The sequence below is a fragment of the Oryctolagus cuniculus genome, chromosome 9 (assembly GCF_964237555.1).
Source record: "Oryctolagus cuniculus chromosome 9, mOryCun1.1, whole genome shotgun sequence".
NCBI lineage: Eukaryota > Metazoa > Chordata > Mammalia > Lagomorpha > Leporidae > Oryctolagus > Oryctolagus cuniculus.
In genome coordinates this window covers 105,838,595-105,856,934 of record NC_091440.1, presented here as the reverse complement: position 1 = coordinate 105,856,934, position 18,340 = coordinate 105,838,595, and the positions used below count along the sequence as shown (strand labels likewise).

Below are 18,340 nucleotides of genomic sequence, written 5' to 3'. Positions count from 1 at the left end.
GCTACAGAAAGATACCAAGATGGCCATACAGAGGTGCCCACAAGTTGCTTCCTCCTCTACAGTGGAAAATAAAAACAACAAATAAAAACCTGTATCTCAAGGTGGGTGGCCGAGGGAGAGTTCTGGAACTCAGCGTGGAAGACACGGAAACTGTGGACTGTGTGGAGACTGGGTGGCAATAGAGAGAGAGAGGAGCAAAGCACACTGGCACCCAAGACCCCAGCCCCATGGCTGGAGGAATCCTCACTGCGGTAAAGGTAAATGAGAGCGCCTCATTAGAGCCCCTCCCCAGAGACACCAGACGCCAGCTCTTAGCTACAGGAGGGTGCACCGTTGTCAGAGGCTTGGAGCTCCGCAAGAGAGCTGCATGATAGCAGTAAAAGGGGGAGAATGCATGGGCCAGGCCCACAGCGCCCAGGCTGCCCCAGTGCAGCATCACCACCTTGAGAAAGCAGCCAATCTCGGAGTACACACCGCCCTAGGAAACGGAAGGCCCTGCTATACCCGTCCACGGGGTCCCACAGGCATCCCACTACAACAGCAAGAAGGGCTGTAGCCTCACAGGCTCAGCCACACCCAGCAGCCCTATGGTGACCCCAGGACCATGGCCTAAGCAATGGCCTGCACTTCAGGGGGTCAGCAGGGGGACTCCTCCCAGACCCCTCGAAGCTGGGGTACTCACCGCTTTGACTTGGGGGTCCCTCCTTCTTCCTCTGCGGTAAGAAGTCTTTTACCACAAGCCGTCTTCAAAAGCAATAGACACAGCCGACCCGCCGGATGTGCAGTGTGGGTGCACAGGAAGTATGAGAAGGCAAGCTAACGCGACACCCCCAAAGGAGCACGGTCACTAGAGTGGCAGAGCCTAACAAAGAGGACATCAACAAAATGGCTGAGAACGAATTCCAAAGAATGACTCCCAGGAAACTCAGTGAGATTCAGGAGAATACAGACAGTTCAACTGAACGAGAAAAACAATCGTGTATATGATGATAAGCTCAGCAAAAAGATATTTTGAAAAAAATAAACAGAAATCTTGGAAAGGAGGAACTAACTTAATAAATCAAATAAAAAATTCGGTTGAAAGTGTCACAACAACTAGACCAAGCAGGAGAAAGAATACCTGAACTTGAAGACTAGACTTCTGAAACACCCCAGACCAAAAAAAAGAAAAAAAAAAAAAGAATCAAGACTACCTCTGAGACCTTTGGACACCGTTAAAGGAACACACGTTCAGGTTTTTGGGATCTCAAAAGGCAAAGAAAAGGGGAAAGGCATAGAAAACCAATTCAGTGAATTAATCACTGAAAAACTTCCTAGGCTTGGGGAAGAGATGAACATTCAGGCACAGGAAGTCACAGGAATCCAAACAGACATGACTATAGGGAGATTCTCTGCGGGGGGGCAGCGTGGTGCAGCGGGTAAAACCTCTACCTGCACCGCCAGCATCCACGTGGGTGGCAGGCCAGCTTCCTGCTGATGGCCTGGGAAAAGCAGCAGAGGATGGCCCAAGTGCTTGGGCCCCGGCACCCATGTGGGAGACCCGCATGAAGCTCCTGGCTCCTGGCTTTGACCTGGCCCAGTGCTGGCCATTACGGCCATCTGGGGAATGAACTAGTGGATGGAAGATCTCTTTCTCTCTGTAACTCTGACTTTCAAAGAAAGAAAGAAAGAAAATATTTTTTAAGAAAGAGTTTCACTGCATTTATTATAGTCAAACTGTCAAAAGTACGAGACAGAGAGAGAATTCTAAAAAAATAAGACACAAGCACCAAGTCACATTACAGGGAATGCCCCCCTGAGACTCACAGCAGGTTTCTTAGCAGAAACCTTATAGGCCAAGAGGGAATAGAACATTATATTTCAAGTGCTGGTAGAAAAAACTGCCAGGAAAAAACGCTATATTCATCCAGCCAAGATATCCTTCACAAAATGAAGGAGAAATAAGGACTTCGCAAGACAAGCAAAAACTGAAGGAATTCAACACCACCAGCCCAGCCTTGCAAAAGATGCTTAAAGGCATCCATCATCCAGAAGCAAGGGAAAGATAACCACTGTCATGAAAACATGGGAAAGCATAAAATTCACTAGAAGAGCAGGATCACAAAAGAGATATAGAAAAGAATCAGATTTATCCATACAGCAAACCACCAAATCACGAAGATGAACAACAGAAAGGGAGAAAAGTTCAAAGCAAGTAGAAGAAATATAGCAGAAGAATGAGAGTAAGTCTTTTTTTTTTAATTTATTTTATTTATTTGACAAACAGAGTTACAGGGTAGGAGAAGGAGAGAGAGAATTTTCCATCCACTGGTTCACTCCCCAGATAGCTGCCAAAGCAGGAACCTAGAACTCCATCTGAGTCTCCCATGTGGATGGCAGGAGCCCAAATACTTGGGTCATCTTCCAATGCCCTCCCAGGCACATTAGTAGGCAGCTGGATCAGAAGTAGAGCAGCTGGGAATCAAACAGGAGTTCATATGGGATGCTGGCACTGCAGGCACTGGTTTAACCCATTGTGCCACAACTAAGGTCCCAGGAGTAAGTCTTGATTTATCAATAATATTCTTGAATGCAGATAGACTAAATTCTCCATTTAAAAAATACAGACTGGCTGAATGGATAAAAACCTAAAAAGACAAATGATAACTGCCAAGGAGAAGCTCACTGCACCAGTAAAGATGCATTCAGACTGAAAGTGAAAAGACAGCAAAAGATAGTCCATGCAAATTGGGGGTGAAAGGAACAGGAGTAAGTAAGTATACTTGCATCAGACGAAGTAGACTTTAAAACAAAAGCTATGAAAAGAGAAAAAGAAAGTCACTATATAATGATCAAAGGATCAATTCAGTGAGAAGATGTAACTATTGTAAATATATATGCACCTCATGCTGGAGCACCCAATTTTATAAAACAAACATCATTAGAACTAAGTAGACAGACTCCAATGTAGTGATAGGAACTCGACATCCCACTTTCACCAGTGAATCATCCCAGAAGAAAAGTCCATAAAGAAACATAAGAATTAAACTATAGAGTTTAACTCCACCATAGACCAATGGACCTAACAAGACACCTGCAGAACATTCAGCAGGGCCCACGCATTCTTTTTATGAACACATACAAAATTCTTCAGAATAGATCATATGTGAAGCCACAGAGCAGCTCTTGACAAGTTCAAGAAAGTCAAAATGATATTTTCTGACCACAAGGAATTAAACCAGAAGTCAGGGACTGGCATTGTGGTACAACAGGTTTAAGCTGCTGCTTGTGACACTGGCGTCTCATTTTGGAGCACCAGTTCAAGTCCCCACTGCTCTGCTTCCAATCAGGCTCCCTGCTAATGAGCTGGGAAGGCAGTGGAGGATGTCCTTACCACCCAGGTGGGAGACTCAAATGGAGCTCCCGGCTCCTGGCTTCAGCCTGGCCCAGCCCTGGCTGTGTGGCCATCTGGGAGTGAACCAGTGGATAGAAGATCTCTTTATCTCTGTCTCTTCTTATCTTTCTTTCACTCTGCCTTTTAAATAAGTAAATGACTCCTTTTTAAAAAGTTAGAAACCAACAATTGAAGAAGCTCTAGAAAACAGAACAACATGTTTTTGAATGAATAATGGGTCATTGAAAAAATAAAATAGAAATTTAAAAATTTCTTGAAACAAATGAATATGGAAACACAGCACAGCACACCAAAATTTATGGGATACAGCAAAAGCAGTACTGAGGGAAATTTATAGAAATAAGTGCTTACAATAAAAATAAGAAATATTCCAAATAAGCAACCCATCTCAAGAACCCAGAAAAGAAGGAACAAAATCAAAATTAATAGAAGGAAACAAAGATCAGAAAGAAATGAAATATAGACTAAAAACCACAAAAGATCAATGAAACAAAGAACTTATTTTCCGAAAATATAAAGAAAATCGAGAAATTTTCAACTAAACTAACAGAAAACAAAGAAGACTCAAATACACAAAACCATATACCAGAAAGAGAGGCATTACCCCTGATAGCACAGAAATACAAAGGATCATTGCAGAATATTATGAACGACTATATGTCAATGAAATGAAAAACCTAGAAGAAAGGTAGAAATTGCTGGACATCTATAACCTATCAAAATTAAATCATGAACACATAGAAAACCTGGACAGACCAAAAATGAGTAGTGACGTTGAATCAACAGTAGACAGGACAGGCATTTGAGCTGGTGGTTAAGACACCATTTGGATGCCTACATTCCATCTCCGAGTGTCTGGGTTTGAGTCTGGATCTGCTCCTGATTCCAGCTTCCTGCTAATGTGCGCCCTGGGAGGCAGCAGTGATGGCTCAAATAGTTGGATCCCGGCCACCTGTGTGGGAGACCCAGCGTGAGTTCCCAGTTCCTGGCTTCTGCCAGGCCTAGCTCTGGTTGTTGTGTGCATTTGAGGAATGGACCTGTGGACGGGAGCTCTGTCTCTGTCTGTCTGTCTTTCTTTCTTCTCAAATAAAAAACAGTAAGAAAAACTCATTTTACCAAGAAAATCTCAGGACCAGATGGCTCTATTGTCAGAGTCTATCAGACCTTTAAAGAAGTAACACCAGTTCTTCCTAGACTATTCCAAAAAACTAAAAGGGAAGGAATTCTTCTAAATTCATTCTTTGATCCAACACTATGCTAATATCAAAATCAAGCAAGGACAAAACAAAATAGAAAATTGTAGATAAATCTTCCTGATGAACATAGATGCCAAAAAATTTCAACAAAATACTAGCAAATGGAACCCAATAGTACATCAGAACCATCATTCGCCATGATTGATACCCAAGGAAGGCAAGGGAGTTTCAATATTTGCAAATGAAGAAATGTGGGACTTGGGGCCGGTGCTGTGGCGCAGCAGGTAAAGCTGCCACCTGCAGTGTCAGCATCCCATATGGGTGCCAGTGGGAGACCTGGCTGCTCCACTTCCAATCCAGCTCTCTGTTAATGTGCCTGGGAAAGCAGCTGATGATGGCCCAAGTCCTTGGGCCTTTGCACCCCTATGGGAGACCCAGAAGAAGCTCCTGGCTCCTGGCTTCAGTCTGGCCCAATACTAGCCATTGCAGCCATTTGGGTAGTAAACCAGTAGATGGAAGATTCTCTCCCTCTCTCTTTCTACCTCTACCACTTCCTCTCTGTATCTCTGCCTTTCAAATAAATAAATGATCTTAAAAAAAAAGAAAATGAAAAGAAAAAAGTGTAGCACTGGTGTTGTGGAGCAGTGGGTCAAGCTGACCCTTGTGACACTAGTGGCCCAGGCAGCCAGTGTCTCAGTGTCAATTCAGGTCAGGCTGCTCTGCTACTGGCCCAGCTCTCTGCTGGTACAATTTGAGGGGTTGGAAGCAGAGGATGGTCCAGGTGCTTATGCTCCTGCTGCCCATGTGGGAGGCCTGGCTAGAATACCAGGCTCTGCAGCCATTTGGGAGAGTAAACCAATGGATGGAGAATCAATTCTTTCTCTCTCTCTCTCCCTCTCCCTCTCTCTCTCTCTCTTTATTTCTGCTATTCTGCCTTTCAAATAAATGGGTGCATAAATCTAAAAAAATCAATAAATGCAATATATCAATAGAACAAAGAACAAAAATCATATGATCATCTCAATAGATGCAGAAAAAGCACTTAATAAAATTCAACATCCCTTACAATAAAAACCCTGAAAAAATTAGGGAACATACCTTTGCATAACAAAAGCTAAGGCTATATATGACAAGCCTATAGCCAATATCATACTGAAAACAGACAAGTTGACAGCATTTTCTTCTAAGATCTGGAAACAGACAAGGGTGTTTACTCTTACCACTCTTATTTAACATAGTACTGGAAGTTTTAGCGAGAGCAATCAGGCAAGAGAAAGAGATGAAAGGCAGAAAAATAGGAATGGAGGAATTATTACACTTGCAGATGGTATGATTCTATATATAGAAAAATATAGATTTCCCAAAAGACTATTAGAACTGAGAAATTCAGGAAAGTTTCATGATACAAAATCAATATACAAAAATCTGTATCATTTTATACACCAATAATGAACTTCCTGAGAAAGAAATCACAAAATAAATCCCTTTAATGATATCACCAAAATTAAAAATTAAAGGTAAATCTAGAAATAATATAACCAAAGAAGCATAAGATCTCTGCAATGAAAAATAAAATGCTGGTGAAAGAAACTGAAGAAGGCACACACACACAAAAGGAAAGGCTTCCCATATTCATGGATTAGAACAATTAATATTGTTCAAATGTCCATATTACCCAAAGTAGTTTACAGATTCAGTGGAATCCCCATTAAAATATGGATGAAAGTCTTCACAGAACAAGAAAAAACAACCTTAAAATTCATATGGAAACATAAAAGACTCCAAGCAGCCAAAGCACTCTTTAATAAAAATAAAGAAAGCTGGAAGAGTCACAATACCTGATCTGGCGAAATGTCACAGAGCTGTAACCTAAACAGCAAGATGCTGGCATTAAAAACAGATGCCTTTTGGGGCTGGCACAGTAATGTAGTGGGTAAAGCCACCGCCTGCAGTGCCAGCATCCCATATGGGCGTCAGTTCAAGTCCCGGCTGCTCCACTGCCCATCCAGCTCTCTGCTATAGCCTGGGAAAGCAGTAGAAGATGGTCCAAGTCCTTGGGCCCCTGCTCCAGTGTGGGAGATCCAGAAGAAACTCCTGGCTCCTGGTGTTGGATTGGCACAGCTTCAGCCATTGCGGCCATCTGGGGAGTGAACCAGTGGATGGAAGACCTCTCTCTTTCTCTGCTTCTCCTTCTGTGTAACTCTGACTTTAGAGTAAATAAATAAATTCTTAAAAAACGAACAAACAAACAGATGCATACACCAGAAATAAACCCACATCTACAGCCAATGAATTCTCCGCAAAGGCATTTGAAGCATACACTGGAGAAAAGCCAGCCTTTTCAATACGTGCTGTTGGGAGAATAGTGTATTCCTATGCAGAAGATTGAAGCTTGACTCCCCCCACTTCACATACTATTAGACTAAATGATCAAAGACCTAAATGCAAGACCTGAAATTATGAAACGAGAAGAAAACACAAGGGAAACACTTTGAGGCATCAGTATAAGCAATGGTTTTTGGATAAGATTCCAAAGCACATGCAAAAATACACAAATGAGATGATAGCAAACCGAAAAGCTTCTGCATAGCAAAGCAAACAATCAACGGAGTGAAGACACAGCAGACAGAATGGGAGTAAACACCGACAAGCTGCATCCGAGAGAGGGCTGATGCCTGGAACATAGAAGAACTAAAAGCTCAAAAATAAAAAATGCAACTTTAAATGGGCAAACGATACATTTCTCAAAAGAGGAGCTACAAATGACTGACAAACATATGAAAAAATGCTCAGTCTCATTCATCATAAGGGAAATGCAAATCAAAACCACAATGAGATGTCATCTCTCCCTAGACGGAATGACTATTACAAAAAAGAAAAGAAAAAAAAAAAAGAACGCTGGTGAGGATTAGAGAAAAGGGAACAATTTCACACTGTTGGTGGCAATGTAAATTAGCATAGCTATTATGGAGAACAGAGTGGAAGCTCCCTAAAAAGACTAAAAATAGATCCACCATATGATGTAGCTATCCAGCTTCTCATTAACTCGTATATCCAAAGTAAATGAAATCAACATATCAAAGAGATATCTTCATTCCCATCTTCTTGTAGCACTTGTCATAACAGCCGGTATTATGGGATCAACCTGTATGTCTATGGTGAAAGGATACAGCAAATGGGAGTATATACACAATGTAATATTATTCAGCCATAAAGAAGAACAAAAATCCTGTCACTTGCAGCAAAATGGGTGGAACTGAAGGAAAATTATTTTAAATAAACCAGACACAGCTAAACAAATATCACATGTTGTTTTTCATAAGTGGAAGCTAAAAAAAAGATTGATCTGTATGTAGAAGAGTGATTACTGGAGCCTGGGTATGGGGGGGTGGTGCAGGCAGCAGGAGGAGGGAGGGAGGTTGGGTAATGGGTATCAAAACACAGTTAGGGAAAAGGAACACATTCTAGTGTTCCACAGCACAGTAGGATGACCGTCATTCATACCAGCTACCTCGAATTTTGTGAAGAACTAGAAGAGAGGAACTGGCAGCCCTCAAACAGGAAGAAATGATAAAGCGATCAGGCAGCTGTCGGTTAGCAGGTCAGACGCTGCTTGGGATTCCTGCACAGCATGTTGGGTGCCTGGGTTCAAGTCCTGGCTCCACTCCTGATTCTGGCTTCTTGCTGATGTGTACCTTGAAGGCAGCAGGTGATGGCTCAAGTAGTTAGATCCCTGCCCCCCATATGGGAGACCCAGATTGAGTTCATGGCTTCTAGCTTTGGCTTGGCCCAGATCTAGATGTTGGGGCATTTGTGTAGGGAACCAGCAGACAGATTTCCCTCTCTCCCACCCTCTGTCTCTCTGCCTCCAAAAATAAATAAATATTTAAAGAAAGAAGAAATGGTAACAGAATGGAAATGTTAATCACCCAAATTTGATCAGTATGTGCTGTATATACATGTGTTGAAATATTACACTGCATACCATAAAAATGTGCATGGTAATAAAAATAAGAACACAGTAATCAAGTTAGTGTTGAACTGTTATAAATAGAACTGATCAGTGAGGCCACACAGGATTTTTGAGTCAGATGGTAAATTGATTCAATGAGAGGACTGATAGTCTGTTTAGCAAATGGTGCTTGAACCACTCATTTTGTGAACAAAATAAGCTACACTCTAAACTTCCTCCACATACAGTAATTAATTTGACATGAATCATAGACCTGACATTAGAGGCCACCACTCTGAAACTTTTGAAAGAAAACGCAGGAAAATGTCTTTGGGACTTTGGGGTAAACAAAGATTCGACATGGCACAGAAAGCAGTGGTTGTAAGAGCACAAAACTGAAAAATTCCTCTTTGTCAAAATTAACATTTTAATAAATGTTTATTAAAATATTATTACTAAATAAATATTTATTAAAATATTATTATATAATATTTATTTATTTATTTGAAAGTCAGAGTTACACAGAGAGAGGAGAGGCAGAGAGAGAGAGAGAGAGAGAGAGGGAGAGGTCTTCTGTTTGATGGTTCACTCCCCAGTTGGCTGCAACGGCCAGAGCTGTGCCAGTCCGAAACCAGGAGCTTCTTCCGGGTCTCCCACATGGGTGCAGGGGCCCAAGGACTTTCGGCCATTCTCCACTGCTTTCCCAGGCCACAGCAGAGAGCTGGATCAGAAGTGGAGCAGATGGTCGGTGCCGCGGCTCACTAGGATAATCCTCCGCCTTGCGGTGCCGGCACACCGGGTTCTAGTCCCGGTTGGGGCGCCGGATTCTGTCCCGGTTGCCCCTCTTCCAGGCCAGCTCTCTGCTGTGGCCAGGGAGTGCAGTGGAGGATGGCCCAAGTGCTTGGGCCCTGCACCCCATGGGAGACCAGGATAAGTACCTGGCTCCTGCCATCGGATCAGCGCGGTGCGCCGGCCGCGGCACGCCGGCCACGGCGGCCATTGGAGGGTGAACCAATGGCAAAGGAAGACCTTTCTCACTGTCTTTCTCTCACTGTCCACTCTGCCTGTCAAAAAAATTAAAAAAAAAAAGAAAGAAAAAAAAAAAAAAGAAGTGGAGCAGCTAGTTCCTGAACCCGGCCCATATGGGATACTGGCACCTCAGGCCAGGGCATTAACTGACTGTGCCACAGCGCCGGCCCCACAGCTGGGTTTTTAAAAAGATTTATTTTGAAAGTCAGAATTACAGAGAGGGAGAGAGACGAGAGATCTTCCATTGGCTGATTCACTCACCACATGGCCACAATGGCCAGTGCTGAGCCAGGCCACAACCAGGAGCCAGGAGCCAGGAGCTTCTTCTGAGTCTCCTATGTGGGTGGCAGGTGCCCAAAGACAGCAGTGGAGGATGGCCCAAGTGCTTGGGCCCTGCACCCCATGGGAAACCAGGAGAAGCACCTGGCTCCTGGCTTCAGATCAGTGCGGTACGCCGGCCACAGGGGCCATTGGGGGGTGAACCAATGGAAAAAGGAAGACCTTTCTCTCTGTCTCTCTCTCTCTCTCACTGTCCACTCTGTCTGTCAAAAAAAAAAAAAAAAAAAAAAAAGGCCGTGTCTCAAATCGGGGTGCTGGGGTCAGTTACCCAGTCCAGTTTCTAATGCAGATCCTGGGAGGCTGTTGGGTCCTTGGTACCCACATGGGAGACCTGGATTGAATTTTGGTCTCTGCCTCAGCTGGTCCCAGCTTCAGCTATTGAGGGCATTTCTCTCTCTCTCTCTCTCTCTCTCTCTCTCTGGACAGGACACACGTGGCCATGCTGTCCTGTTCTCAAATAAATGTTTAAAAATTAGACACAAATATACTGTGTTGAACCAAAGTAGCCAGGCACATATGCACACATGTCATGGAATTCAATTTATGTGAAGTTCTAGGAGAGGAGAGGGAAGCTTCTCTGATAGGGATTGGATGAGTGGTTGTCTGGGGTGGGGGTGCGGATTGACAGCAAAGGGGCATGCAGGGCTTTCTGGGGTGAAGGAGATGATGTGTGCCTTGGTTACAGTGTAGTTACACCGGTCCACACCCGCACACTGAGCCACGGCCCTTGAAATCAGTGCTCTGCACTGCATGCAAATCATACTTCCATAAAGCTAATATTTTAAAATGTCACCTCTGTATGGTTGGTGATGAGTTAGTTAAAAGTGTTTGCCAATAAAGCAGGGGTTAGCCTGGCAGTTAAAATAGCCATGTGTCATATCAGAGTGCCTGAGTTTGATTTGTGGCTCTGGCTCCTGGTGCCAGCTTCATGCTAATACAGACCTTGGGAGGCAGTGGGGGATGGGTCAAGTGGTTGGCCACTCATGGCGGAGACCTGGATGCAGTTCTTGGATACCAGCTTTGGCCCTTCCCAACCCCCAGCCATGGTGGACATTTGGGAGTGAGCCAGCAGATGGCACATCTTTATCTATCTCCCTCTCTCTCTCTCAAATAAATAAAATAATTTAAAACTGGTTGCTGATATTTTGAATGGCCAAAGGTCCCTGTGCCAGCATCATGCACGTAGTCTTGTTCTCCTTGGCTGGAGATGATTTGCACAGGTAATCTAGTTCCTCTCTCGTAACAGAATTCTTAATTATGGACCAAGGAGCATTTTTTCTGTTCTTGTAAACAAACAAACATTCACATGGAAGGACTTCAAAAATCTGTTCATCAATGACTCTCTTCTCTGTAGCAGACTTTGCTTTGAGTCTAACTTAAATGTCTCATGCTGTGTTGCACTGATTTTTTTTTTTCTTTTGCTCTGGTAAATTGGAGCTTGCTGTGGTCTGGGCATGAGTTTCTCTGCTGCTGAGACAAAAGCTGGCAGAGTTAGGAGAGACGCGGGTGGTGCCGTCCCCGCTGCCCCGCCATGCTCCTCTGCGGCTCTGCCTATCCCGTCATTGAGACCCATTGAGACCACCTCGGCTGGGGTGGGCAGGCGCCCGTGACCCCGGCGACCTCCCAGGGGCCTCGCATGCATTGACCCTGCCTTTGCTTTCTTCCCCCTTCCCCCCAGGAAATGCTAAAGGACGAGGTGCGGACTCTCACTTACCGTAACTCCATGTACCACAACAAGCATGTGTTCAAGGACAAGGTGGTGCTGGACGTGGGCAGTGGTACCGGCATCCTGTCCATGTTCGCTGCCAAAGCCGGGGCCAAGAAGGTGTTCGGGGTGAGCACCGCCCTCCCTCCTCTCCCTGCGCCGTCCCGTTCCGGAGCTTCTGCGGAGCCCATCCCTTGCCTTCTCGCAGACCCCGCTCCTGTTTTGGGGGAGCCACCCTTTCAGGGGGCAGCCGGGAAGATCAGGTGTGACCCTCCGGGGGCAGGGCAGGCCCCCGTCACCAAGGCTGTGTTTCTGGCTCCTTGCCCTGGCCGCTGCTGATGCTGGTGGACGAAATGTGCCTTTTCTCAGGCCCCGTTGGTGTCGTCGTCAGCTCTTGGTGCTGAGTCTCTCTGTGAGCTGGAGGGGTGGCACGGTGCGGTTACGTGCACAGGGCCTCTGGTTTGAATCACTCCTCTTTCAAGCACTGCATGGAGAAGTCACCTCTCTGCACCCCGAGTCCCCATGTGTAAGATGGGCACCGTGAGAGTTTCTCGCCCAGAGGCCGAGGGGAGGGTCATGGATGAGTTTCTCACAGTGGAAGCACTTAGGACAGCACCCAGCCTGTGGCACAGGTGCATGCCTTTATGTCAGGGTTGGGGTGGGGCCCCGGGAGGCAGCAGAGACCCCTCCTCCTTTCTCTGAAGGACAAGTGAGTCAGTTTACCCACGATTTGGGCCAAAAGGTGGAGAAGCCACCAGGGTGTGGATGTTGATCTGCCACTTTGGCTGCCACCGCTCTGCAGGCCAGAGGTGAAGCTGAGCTCCCTGGAAACCTCGCTCTGCCCCGCCTCAGCCCCTCGCAGCCGCATGGCCTGGCCGCAGAGTGGCTGGGCGTGTCCCAGGCTGGGAGGACACTATATGGGAAAGAAGGGCCTGGGGGCTGCTGGCTGGCATTGGGAAAGAGGAGAGGGCCTCCGGCTGGGTCTGCTGGCAGTCAGACAACACCGGGACTCCCAGAGGGCCCGCGGTAGGGGGCTGTGGGGCGACCAGAGTGGCATTCGGGGCTCCTCCTTCTCGGGTCATCCCGTAGCCTACCCGGGCCCTCCTGCCCCCTGCAGGAACAGCCTGTGGGGGTAGGGTGGGGGACACACATGGCCATGCTGTCCTGTTCTGCAGAACCTGGGTGGTTTTCAAGGTGTCCCAGGTGTGTGATGGCCACGGCCAGTGAAACCAGCCCCTGGACCTCCCAGGCTCCTTTGCAAGTCCTCCCAAAGGACGGCTTCACTCACAAGGTCACAGGGCACCACAGTTGCACCTGGGGCCATGGGGTGACCCCCCCCACTGGCCTTCTCTGTGGGGGTTGAGGCCCCGTGGTGGTGGGGCTCAGGGCCGAGCAGGGAAAGGCAGTGCCACTGGTCCCTGGCTCCTGAGTGGTTGGGGGCTGCAGCCACGGAGCTGTCAGGAGGCACCACGGGCATCCAGCTGTGGGCACTTGGCACCAGCGGTCTGCCTCCTGCCCCTTCCTCTTAACAGCTCAGCTCTAAGCAGTGCTGCCACATCGGCCTCTCCTGATGGCCCATTTCACAGGTCCTCCTGTTCCATGCACCCTGAGCCCTGGCCTCCCCTGCTCTTCTGCGAGGAAGGGGGAGACTGGGGGAGAGGCAGGGAGACAGACAGGAGGACAGAGAGAGACAGGGAGAGGAGGGGCAGCCAGCCAGAGATGGGAGAGAGGCCGGAGGGGAGAAAGGGGAGAGATGGAGGGGGCGGGGGGGAGGCAGAGAGGGAGACCCCGTCAGAGTTAGAGGGTGACGACATCTCCGACGCAATGGGCAAAACGAGACGGAATGCTGGAAAGATGCAGAGGACAGTTAGAAAACGGAGAAGAAAACAAAGCCAAAGTAGCAGACAGAAGGGGGAAGTGAGGAGATGAGAGAGAGAGAGAGAGAGAGAGAGAGAGAGAGAGAGAAGAGGGCAGGAAAGGAAAAGAGAAGGGAGGAGGAAGAGGGAAGGCAGCTGTGACGGCGACAGGTGCACCACCTCATCTCACCCTCACCACACGCACAGGCTTGGCGACACGGTGGCAGAGCCACATGCGGTCAGGCTGCCACGCTGAAGGCACTCGTGTCTTGCAGACCTGCTGATGTGGCAGGAGAGGAGGAGGAGAGGAGAGATGCACAGTCCTTCAGACAGGGGCCCAGGTAGGGGTGGTCCCTTGTGGGGCTGGAGCTCTTGCCGGGGCTGCCCCCCTAGCTGCTGCTTTAACAACAGTGACCCGTTTCTGACCCCATGGGTGCTTGCACCTATTCTCAAGGCGCTGATGGAGGCAGTTGGCAACCACTACTTCCCCAGGGGGTGGTCCCCAGGGGTGGTCTGAGCTGGGACTCTCAGACTGCAGTGAGTGGGGCCCCACAGCCTTAGCACAGGCCAGCCCGTGTTGGAGAGGCGAGGCTGGCTCTAGGCAGCTTCCCCTCCGTTTCCAGCACTGCTGGCCTCCTCAGCAACACAACCCAGGCCTCCGCCCCCATGGGCTCCTGCTCTCAGCTGACGGGCAACCAACCCCTCAGATGCCTGGGTTCTTTGGGAGACTTGAGGAGCCTGGAGAGACTCGCAGGTGAAAAGGAATGATTCTTCTACAGGTGGAGCCCGCAGGAGGGGTGCGCGAGTGCCTTGTGGGGAGGGGAGGGCTTAGGACTGTTTGGTGCGGTGTGCGGGTGAAGGCGAGGGTGGAGTGAAGATGACGTTCAGGGAGGCTCATGGGTCCTCAGCTGTGCCCTCCCTCTCACACCCTCTCTGGCCTGCCAGGAGGCCGAGGCCTACCAGCTGTCCTGAGTCTCCAGCTCTGGTTCTCCATCTCTTGGCAAAGGCAGTCCCGTCGAGTGCATGGCAGGCGGCCTGGAGTTGGGAGGGCCGGGTGTCCATTTTTGTGCATGACCACGGGCAAGTCCCAGCCCGTCCCTGGGGCCTCTGCTTCTCCGTCCACTCAGCTGTGCCTGACGTGCCATGAGCCTTGTGTTGACAGCTTGCTCCTTTTTTCTGTGCCCTTCTAGATCGAATGTTCCAGTATTTCCGACTACTCAGAGAAGATTATTAAGGCCAACCACTTGGACAACAGTAAGATGCTCCTCTCGTGCTCTCCCTGGGTGGAAGGCGCCAGGGGCTTGTGCTTTCCCATTTAGGGGGCACCAGACAACCCCCAGCGGGAGGAGTCAGAGACTTGGGCTTGGGGAGGTGGAACACCTGGCTGAGATCCCCCTTTGCAGGCTGTGGCACTGGGCTGCACTTGTCCTGCCCCAGCTGGGGTGACACCTTAGTTGCCCTTGCTTGTCTCTAGCTGGGGGTGACTTATTAAGTTCTGCACAAGCATGGCTGTCCCTCCCTCCACCTCCTCAACCCTCCCCATGAACCCCAGCTCCCCTTCTCCCGTCACCCGCTCAGGGAGGTCCTGGAAGACCCCAGGATTTGGTCCCCCACTGTCCACAGGCCCTGCTACTGAAGGGGCTCCCTGGGCAATTCGGCTGCAGCCTGGTTAAACGAGAGGTGCGTCTCTTTTCCTATGAACTGCGAGTGACATTCCCCAGTCCTTTCTCTCTGGGGCCACCCTTTTTTAAAAAAAAAATTATTTATTTATTTAATTTACTTGAAAGGCATAGAGGAGGGGGGAGAGGGGAAACGAGAGAGAGAGAGAGAGAGAGTGAGAGAGAGAGAGCCCAGCCGCTGGTTCACTCTCCAAATGCCTGCCATAACCAGGGCTGGGCTAGGCCAAAGCCAGGAACCCAGAACTCCATCCAAGTCTCCCATGTGAGTGGCAGGGGCCCAACTCCTTGAACCATCACCTGCTGTGTTCCAAGGTATACATTAGCAGGAGACTAGATTCAAGAGTAGAGCCAAGACTTGAACCCAGGTACTCTGTTACAGGATACACATGTCCCAACCAGAATCTTTGCACAGATGTGCTAAATGTGCGGTCTGTCTTGGATACACTCAGACCCTCAGGGGCCCCTGATCGGAAGGCCCCCCGTGTAGCTTTCCTCCAGCTGCAGGTCCAGGCTCTGGGCTCACTTGGTGCTGGACAGGGGAGCATTGGCACTCTGGGCACCATGCCAGGGAGTCGCAGTGGAGTCAGGGCGAGGCGTGAGCGGCAGGTGATGCAAAGTCACGACACGGGGCCGTGTGTCGAAGCAGGGCTGACAGAGGCAGCAGGATGGAAGCTGCCTGAGGCGGTGGGCCTGGGGAGGGTTAATGCCGGGAGAAAGAGCTCCCAGGCGGAGCGCCGAGGCTGGAAGGGACGGGACTTGGAGGGATTTTTTAAAAATTAATTAATTCATTGATTTGAGACATACAGAGGGAGAGAATTCCTGTCTGCTGGTTCACCACCCAAATGCCTGCAACAGGGCTGAGGCTGGGAATCAGGAACTCAACGCCTGTCTCCCACATGCAAGGCAGGGACGCAGTTACTTGGAGTGTCAGCCATGGCCTCCCACATTGCACATTAGCAGGAGGCTGGAGCTGGATATCAAACCCAGGCACCTCTGGGGGCTGGGGGAGGGGTCACCAGGCAGGATGCCTGCCCCTTTTGAGCAAGGAAGGAGCTTTCTCCATGGAGAACAGGGAAAAGGCAGGAAAACTGTAACCAGATCCAAGTTAAGCTATTTCAGTGTTCTGGTGAGAGCTGCCGCAGCAGGGACAAGGGTGGTGGCGGTGCAAGTGGACAAATGTGACCACCCCGCCCCCCCCCCCCCGGGCTTGGAAATAGAGGCAAGAGGACCTGCTGATGGATTGGACGTGACGGTGAGAAAAGAGAGGAACGCGGCCTAACTGCTTTTGGCTTGAGCAACTAGGTGATGGTGCTTGCCTGGAGGCAGAGGACTCATGGGGATGTCAGGAGCGAGAAAAATCAAGAGCTCTCTTCTGCCCACAGGGCACCCGGGCAGACCTGTGGCGTCAGACTTGATCTGTGCATCCAGAGTTTCAGGTAGAGGCAGAGCAGGAGGCCTGCAGAGTCACCATCATATAGACAGGGGCTGCGGAGCGTGGGAGGGGGCGTGTGGCCTACTGGTTAAGCTACCAGGTTAAGATGCCTGCATTCTACATGGCACTGCCTACGTTGTTTTTTTTTTTTAATTTATTTTTTATTATTTGAAAGACAATTATAGAGAGAGGCAGAGGAAGAGAGAGAGAGAGAGAGAGAGAGAGAGGTTTTCCATCTGCTGGTTCACTCCCCAGTGGCCAAAATGGCCAGAGCTGGGCTGATCCGAAGCGAGGAGCCTGGAGCTTCCTCCAGGTCTCCCATGTGGGTGCAGGAGCCCAAGGACTTGGGCCATCTTCCACTACTTTCCCAGGCCACAGCAGATAACTGGATCAGAAGAGGAGCAGCTGGGACTCGAACTGGTACCCACATGGGATACTAGCACTGCAGGCCAGAGCTTTAACCCACTGTGCCACAGCGCCGGCCCCTCTGCCTGGGTTTGAGTCCCAGCTCTGCTCCCGATTGGTTCCGGCTTCCTGCTAATGTCCACCCTGAGAGGCAGCAGGTCGTGGCTCAAAGAGTTGAGTCCCCACCCTCACAGGGGAGACTCACATTGAGTTCCCAGCTTCCAGATTTGCCCTGGCCTAGCCCCGGCTGCTGTGGGCATTTGGGGAGTGAACCAGTGGATGGAAAGTGTATTTCTATCTTTCTGCCTCTCAAGTCAATGAAAGAAAAACATCGTGGGGATGCTATTTAAAGCCACAGGATGAGGCTGCTTTGGGGGATAATGTGCAGCTAGAGGAAAGACATGGGACAAAGAGAGGGCTCTGGGCCATTTCAGCATTTGGAGGTCAGGCAGAGGAGAGGGTGAGAAGACACGTTTGCTGTAGCTGAGGAATGGGGAAGAGAGAGCGCTGCCATTGGCCAGGGCGGGAGGACGAGGTCGGCCGCTGGGAGTGCTGAGATGGAGTGGGAGAAGAGCAGAGGCCAGGCCATTGCATTCGGCCCCGCGGAGGTCAGGGGTGCTCTCAGGAGTGGTCTCAATGTTGGGGTAGAGGGGGAAGTCCAGGGAGAGTCGGTGAAGGAGAGACTGTGCAGTGGGGACCACAGGTGACTCCTGGGGTCAACGCACGGAAGAGTTTTCTGTGTTGTTCTGGTGAGGAGAGGAAGTATGAAAGCGTGGGGGTGTGAGCCAGTGCCCCGGGAGAAGGACAGAGATCCACTGTCCACCCAGGGCAGCCAACAAAGACACGGTGAGGTTCAGAGTGGGAGGGCTCCCAAGCACAGGCAGACGGCGGCCTGTACCTTGGAGGAGGGAGACCCCAATGGCAGTGATGGAGGGAGAGTGGGAGCGCAGGCAGGTGGAGGTGGGCCCGTGGTGGGCAGCCTCAGGTTTGCAGCTTCCATTTGCACAGTGAAGAGTGAGACAAGTGGCCAAGAAGGGGGAGGGGAACGGAGATGCTGGGGCAGGGGTGGGGGAGGGTGTGGGTGGAGGGAAGGGGGAGGGCATGCTGGGGTGATGAGGATGGCAGGGGAGTGTCCAAGGCTCTTAGCGATGTGGGGACAAGGGCAGGCAGGGAGTCCAGTGGCTTGGATGGATGCCAGTGGAGTGGAAAGGCTGCCTGGCATGAGGCTTTGCTGGGAGGGTGGAGCCACAATCCATGAAAACCGTGGGCCATGCCATCTATGCTGGATAAGGAGGGAGGTGGGACAGGCGGGGGGTGCTGGGCAGGCAGCAGGTGTGCAGGGGCTGTGAGCAG

General features: G+C 49.5%; 1 protein-coding gene across 4 annotated transcripts in view; it reads left to right on the top strand.

The window, feature by feature from the left end:
• Positions 1-18,340, top strand: part of PRMT8 (protein arginine methyltransferase 8) — a 121,035-nt gene that overhangs the window by 62,777 nt on the left and 39,918 nt on the right. For all 4 annotated transcript variants that reach the window (XM_070049357.1, XM_070049358.1, XM_070049356.1 and 1 more), the window contains 2 exons: positions 11,589-11,744; positions 14,662-14,725. In XM_070049357.1, coding sequence (XP_069905458.1) covers positions 11,589-11,744; positions 14,662-14,725 — 220 coding nt within the window. The remainder of the gene's footprint in view (positions 1-11,588; positions 11,745-14,661; positions 14,726-18,340) is intronic.